Raw genomic sequence first — 6,153 nt, forward strand, 5'->3', positions numbered from 1 at the left:
TTGCCAAGAGGTCGGGGATGAAGTGATGAAGAGATGGTGGCCGGAGGTGGCGCGACGGCGGCGCGCGAAGGAAGAGAAGGCCGTGGCTTCAAGCAGTGCGTGGAGGAGAACGTCGGCGATGGAGGAGCTGAGATTTACGAGGAAGGGTCGCCGGCCGGTGGGGAGGTGGACGGAGGAGGCGGTGTCGGTCACTGGCGGCTCACGGCGAGGGGCTGGGTTGAAGATGAAATCGGACGGGGAGAGAGAGAGAGGGTGCGTCGCGCGGGAGGGGGGGAAACTGGGGAGAAAGAAAAGAAAGAAAAGAAAAAAGAGAAAAAGAAAAATGAAGGGAAAGAAATGAGGTCCAATCCTCACATCTTGGGTCACAGAAAATGATCCAACGAAAATGATTTTAAAACAACAAATCAATTAAATTAAATTAAACGTAATGATACAATGAAAATAAAATAATTAAATCTCACAATCAATTAAATTAAAAGAAGAACAATTTAAATGTACAACAGTAAATAAATATTAAGAAAACATAACAATTTAATTTTCACAATTTAAAGATCATAAAATAACCCATTTAAAATATCCGATACTTATAAAATAAGAGAATAAATTTTTGAATTATTAAAAATAATCCTACAGTGAAAATACACTAAAATACGAGGTGTTACAAGCATGAAGCAGTTAGAAGAGATGGTTGTTCTGCTCTAAAAAGTTTGGTTGCGCATGAATGATTTTGTTTTTGAGAAGAAGCTAGGTTGCCCCAAGAGACTAGTGAAGACAACAATTGAAAGTTTGCTTGAATACAAGACAGCTCAAACTCCTACAAAGCAAGCAAGTAAGGGGCAAAACAGCAATGCGAGGAGTGTTTTGAAATGGGAGAAACCAGAGTGTGGATGGGTGAAGGTGAACTGGGATGCTTTTGTAAACTTGAAAGAGAGAAGAATGGGGGCTGGGATCATTGTTAGAGATGAGAAGGGAGAAGCCTTAGTTGCTATCTGTGATCAGAAGGCAAATGTTAACAGTCCAATGGTGGCAAAAAGCTTGGCTTTGAGGATGGCTGTAGAGCTATGTAGTGATCTTAATATACACAAGGCTGTTTTTGAAGGAGATGCAAAAGTTGTCATAGAGGCAGTGAAGAGTTTTGAAGAGAAAAATTTAGTTTTCAGTTCTTTAGTTGATGATGTAAAGTTCTTTTTTAAAAATAGACCAGATTGGAAAATTCTATTTGCATACAGAGAAAAAAATATAGTGGCTCATACTTTAGCTAAGTTAGCTTTAGGCTTGTTAGAAAAAACTGTCTGGATAGAGGATGTACCAGATTTTGTAGCAAGAAGTCTGGATAGTGACAAAGTTGTATTACTTGACAGTTATAAATGAAATGCAGAGGTATTGTTAGAAAAAAAAAAAAAAAGTAGCATAACCCTTGATGGAAATCATGTATCCACCAAGGAATCCCACGATGAAAGCTGCCGTATGTGTGTTTTTGTTAATATTTGTTTTCTTTATTTTTTAGTATTGTGTTTTTTATTTTTTTGTATATAAAAAAAATCCATAAAAAATATTTTAAAGAATAAAAAATAAATAAATAATTTGCACTGTTGGTAGAAATCCTTATGAGATTTCTCGATGGCCCTAGCAGTTGCATTGTAAAAAATGAGCAATGCACGGGATAATTCCTATAAAACAATCCTTCGTTGAATGTGCCATGTCAATAGTTTTGACGAAAATGATAAGATAGAATACCACTGCATATTTATATCGATCACTTTAATTTGATTTTAAGGAAAAAAAATGATTGTGACTTAATGAGATATGCATAGTACTAGCTAGAATATCCTAGAAATTATGGAGGGCATAGATCTAATAATTATAACCGTAGAAATAGAATTACATATTTCTGTTGGTCCCACTTTGGCAAAACAAAGTAATTAATAATATAGCATGAACATTTCGTTTATTTTAAATCTGGCTCGAGTATATAAAGTCAAACTTATGCTCTGAAGAGCATGCATTTTTGGCCTCATTCCTTAGATCCTCATAGCATCGATCTATGACTTCCCGTCGAGTTTGCGTGACAAAAAACCCTTCAAGTAATCTACTGCTCCTATTCTTTTGAACAATGCCGGTGACTCTGTATTCAAAAGGCTTGGCGCCGGACCGAAATCTCCTTCTAGTTTTGGGCTTAAAAATGTGGCTATCGACAGCCTCTCCTTTTCTGAGTTCACAGTTGCACGATGCTCGATGCTACGATAGATACCATTCGTCACAATCTGCCAAACCATTCATGCATGGGAATTAACCAACAACTGAAAACTAGAATCAAACACTTTTTTACCGTAAGAAAGATATATATACACACTACGGCCTGTTGAATTTTATTGCATTTAATAGACAATTTTTACATATAACATTCTACGATATGGGATTCATATATTTTGTCCGTCTCTTTTCGAATCATAAGAACTGTTTAAGTGTAATGTAAAAGAACTTAAGGGTAATAAGAGTCTCCAAGATTTACCTCCAAAACGTCTCCAATGTTGACGATAAAAGCATTGGGAAGGGGTTTAACAGGGATCCACGTTCCATCTTTTCTAACCTGGAGACCTTCCATTTCATTGAGTTGGAGGAGGATTGTTAGGCCTGAAGCATCGGAGTGAGCGTTTAAGCCAATGGCAAGCTCTGGTTGTGGACAAGGAGGATAGTAGTTCATCCTCATTGACTGCATCCCTTCTTCAAATACGCACCTCATGTCATTAGTTTCCATTCTCAGAGCTTTTGCCATTTGATCTAGAATTTTCATGGCCAGATCTTTCAGTTCTGTTGAGTAAGCTTCTAAGTTATCTCTGCAAATAGATTCCATAGTGATGAAAAATATTGGTCTTTTATATATTGGGGGAAGGGGGTCGAACCCATAATCTCCATTTTGGAGATGTGGGTCTTGTGCCATCAAGCTACATGTAGTACTTGGCAATTAGTTGATTTGATACTGTACAGTAAAATTTGAACAATTTAGGATAGCCTCAATGTCCAAAATGACTTATTTTATTAAAAAAAAAAAGGTAATAGTAGATACAGTTTTAAAGTGTACAAGTCACGCTTACTCATTTTGAAGAAAAATAAGCCCACCATTAAAAGAATGATTTTTCCATATCAGACTCATTTCACTTTTTTTTAAAAGGCGTGTGAGCACGTAAATAGAATTTCTATTTTAAAAATCATGCAAGCATGGGAGTGAAAAACAGAGATGGGACCTGAGTGGGAGGGGAAGGCGAGGGAACAAGTTGGGCTTCCTCAAATAGGTGGGAAGGGTGATAAGGCTGAACATGTCACCCCAGTCTAGCTTTTGCTCCTCCGAAACAACAAAGCTCTGTCCAAAGCCGTCAACCTCACCTTCTCCTTCACCTTGCCAATACTTCTTTTTCCCTTCCATATCCATATTAAATAGCTCTTGAATGCCAGATTTTACCTTCTCCAATATTGAACTGCTCACTCCATGATTTATTAACTGTAAAAACATTTCCACATTAAATTTTCCTCATAAATAAATATTAAAAACAAAATTTCATATGATTTGTTTTAAAACGAATAATTAAAACAAAACTTATCCCTTCATTTTATGGGTGATTACTCAAACCGGCGTTGACACACTTATAAAATTAGAATAATGCTAAATATAGTTGTAAGATTTGTAAGTATCGTGTATTCTATTTAGAGAAACAGTGAGAGTTATCATTAAGAAGTAAGATTTTTTTATATGAGTTATAGATTTATGTTTTTTTATAATTATTTTTTAAAATTAATTAAGGTCTCGTGTATTTGTACAAATGAGATGAGATGAGAGTTAAAAGTTAAATAAAATATTATTAAAATATAAATTTTTAATATAATTTTGTTTTAAAATTTTAAAAAATTAAATTATTTATTATATTTTGTATTGAAATTTAAAAAAATTAAAATAAAGGAAATGAGTCAGAAGAAAACAAACCATGGCCGCTAGGAGAAAATATTGTTGACACATTCAGCCTCGGCCCTCGGACCCTACCCAGAAGGAAAGACAAATGGATAGAGGTCCCGAGTCTCTCTCTATCGCTCCTAACTTTGACTTTTGCTTTGATTATTCAGCTGCTTCAATCAATTTTACTGGTATTTATCTTTTTTCTTTAAAGAAATATTTTCCAGATCTTCTTTCACTATCTTTTCCAGATCATAAGTTCAACACTTATCAATTAGTCCTTTTTTTTTTTTCTGTGCAGTCTGTTTACAACCTATGTGTTTCTTGGATCATTCGATGAAATTTTGCATTGAAAAATTCAATGATTAAGAAAGATGCTCTAAAACATATATGACTACGGTTTGATATCTTATTCATGCATATGTAATCTCATTCTTGTGTTTTGGATTCGTTTTTTCTTCAATCATTTCAAACTTCGAACCCTTGATCAGTCAATATCGGGTTTGATATCTTATTCAAGCCTTAATGGTTGAAAATAGTTACAGATCATCAGATGCTATAATTCTACAACTCTTTGTGTGTGTGTGAGAGAGAGAGAGAGAGAGAGAGATCAAACTGACCTGGAAGAAACCCCATTCTTTGCTTGCGAAGTGCAATTTCTGCGACTCAGAGTCCATAACATCTGGAGAAAATAGGAGTTGCATGTCGATGACTGGGAGTTGTGGAAAATATGTGGAGTTGGATATGAAGGGAGGGTCTTGATCGGGCCGCAGATAGCGCGGTGGCACTGCGTTTGGCGTGTCCTTTGCCAGCTCCTGAACACAGGGAACTGGGAGAGAGCTCCCAAACATGGTTTTTTTTTTAAATAGGGATTATTCTATATATGCTTAATTATATATGTGACATTGAGGTCATTAATACTCCCCAACTATGCATAGACATAGATATTCCGTCAATTGCTTGAAAAAAAAAAAAAGAGGGTGGTTTGAGAATGGAAAATGATGGGCATGTACTGGCTTTCGATGTGGCCCCAAAGTTCCGTAATGAGCCAACCGACTCTCACATGCAGGGAATCAAGATCTATCAGGCCGTCAAGTCAAGCCTTTTACTGTCTGATATTGATCTCACGGGAAAGAGGTCCACTTGGACGTGACCGCATGGCATGGAGTCACTGCGCAAGAAGTATCCCCCACCTGAAAAAGATAATTGAAAAAATAAGAATGTTATTTTTAGAGACAAACTATTATAAAGAGACAAACTAACTTTGTCAATTAATTTGAGCTATTTACACTTTACAAGCAACTTTTCAACAAGACGAAATATGGGCAATGCCACATGCATCTAAACAAATTCCCCTGCTGTAATTTTGCGCTGCGTTCACATAGCCATATATATTCACAGATTAATGCAAAAAGTGGCTTTTCTTGTCAATTTACAGGCGTTGTGATCATAATTATCAACAATCGATGTGTGTTTTTCGTGGTAAGATTCGTTATTATTTCCAGTCCTTATAATATTGAATTTGAGAATTTTAACATTATTATAATGTCTGTTAATTATTGTTGATTTAGATTACAGGTCTTATTGAACGTAGGAATCGATCAATATGTTTGCACCGTTTTGAGTGTGCTGTTGGATACGAGTTTCGCATTAAACCGTGGTCATTGATTCGTTTCATTCTACTACTTGTGTCACTCTATCCAACTGTTGGAAGAATCGCTTTCTTGATTGAGATAATAATAAGTGCATGGTAAGATTATATTGAAAGATCAAAAACATTTATTTCGACCTACAATCAAATAGTATTTTCATAATTAATTTTTTTTTTTAAATTTTACAGGTCATGGAGAACAACGAGCAGCCAAAAAAAAAAAAAAAATCTGCATGCTAGCATGAGCGTGAAGTAGAGTTCAGATGACCTGAGTGGGAGAGGAAGTTGAGGGAATAAGTGGGGCTTCCTGAGATAGGTGGGAAGGGTTATGAGGAAGAACATGTCACCCCAGTCCAGCTTTTGCTCCTCCGAAACAACAAAGCTCTGTCCAAAGCCCTCAACCTCTCATTCTCCTTCACCTTGCCAATACTTCTTTTTCTCTTCCATATCTATATTAAATAGTTCTTGAATGCCAGATTTCACCTTCTCCGATAATAAACTGCTCAGTCCATGATTTATTAACTGTAAAATCATATCCACATTAAATTTTCCTCAT

At 35.9% G+C, this 6,153-nt stretch overlaps 1 protein-coding gene across 1 annotated transcript; it reads right to left on the minus strand.

The window, feature by feature from the left end:
- Positions 1 to 1,866: 1,866 nt before the first annotated feature.
- On the minus strand, positions 1,867 to 4,800 carry LOC121265274 (protein SRG1-like). Its single transcript, XM_041168839.1, has 4 exons — positions 4,567 to 4,800; positions 3,246 to 3,499; positions 2,513 to 2,837; positions 1,867 to 2,264 (listed from the first exon to the last, which is right to left on the minus strand). Exons 1-4 carry the CDS (start codon positions 4,795 to 4,797, stop codon positions 2,043 to 2,045), a joined length of 1,032 nt encoding a protein of 343 aa, XP_041024773.1. The 5' UTR covers positions 4,798 to 4,800; the 3' UTR covers positions 1,867 to 2,042.
- Positions 4,801 to 6,153: the final 1,353 nt, after the last annotated feature.

This window comes from Juglans microcarpa x Juglans regia, chromosome 5D, assembly GCF_004785595.1.
Source record: "Juglans microcarpa x Juglans regia isolate MS1-56 chromosome 5D, Jm3101_v1.0, whole genome shotgun sequence".
NCBI classification, from domain to species: Eukaryota; Viridiplantae; Streptophyta; class Magnoliopsida; order Fagales; family Juglandaceae; genus Juglans; species Juglans microcarpa x Juglans regia.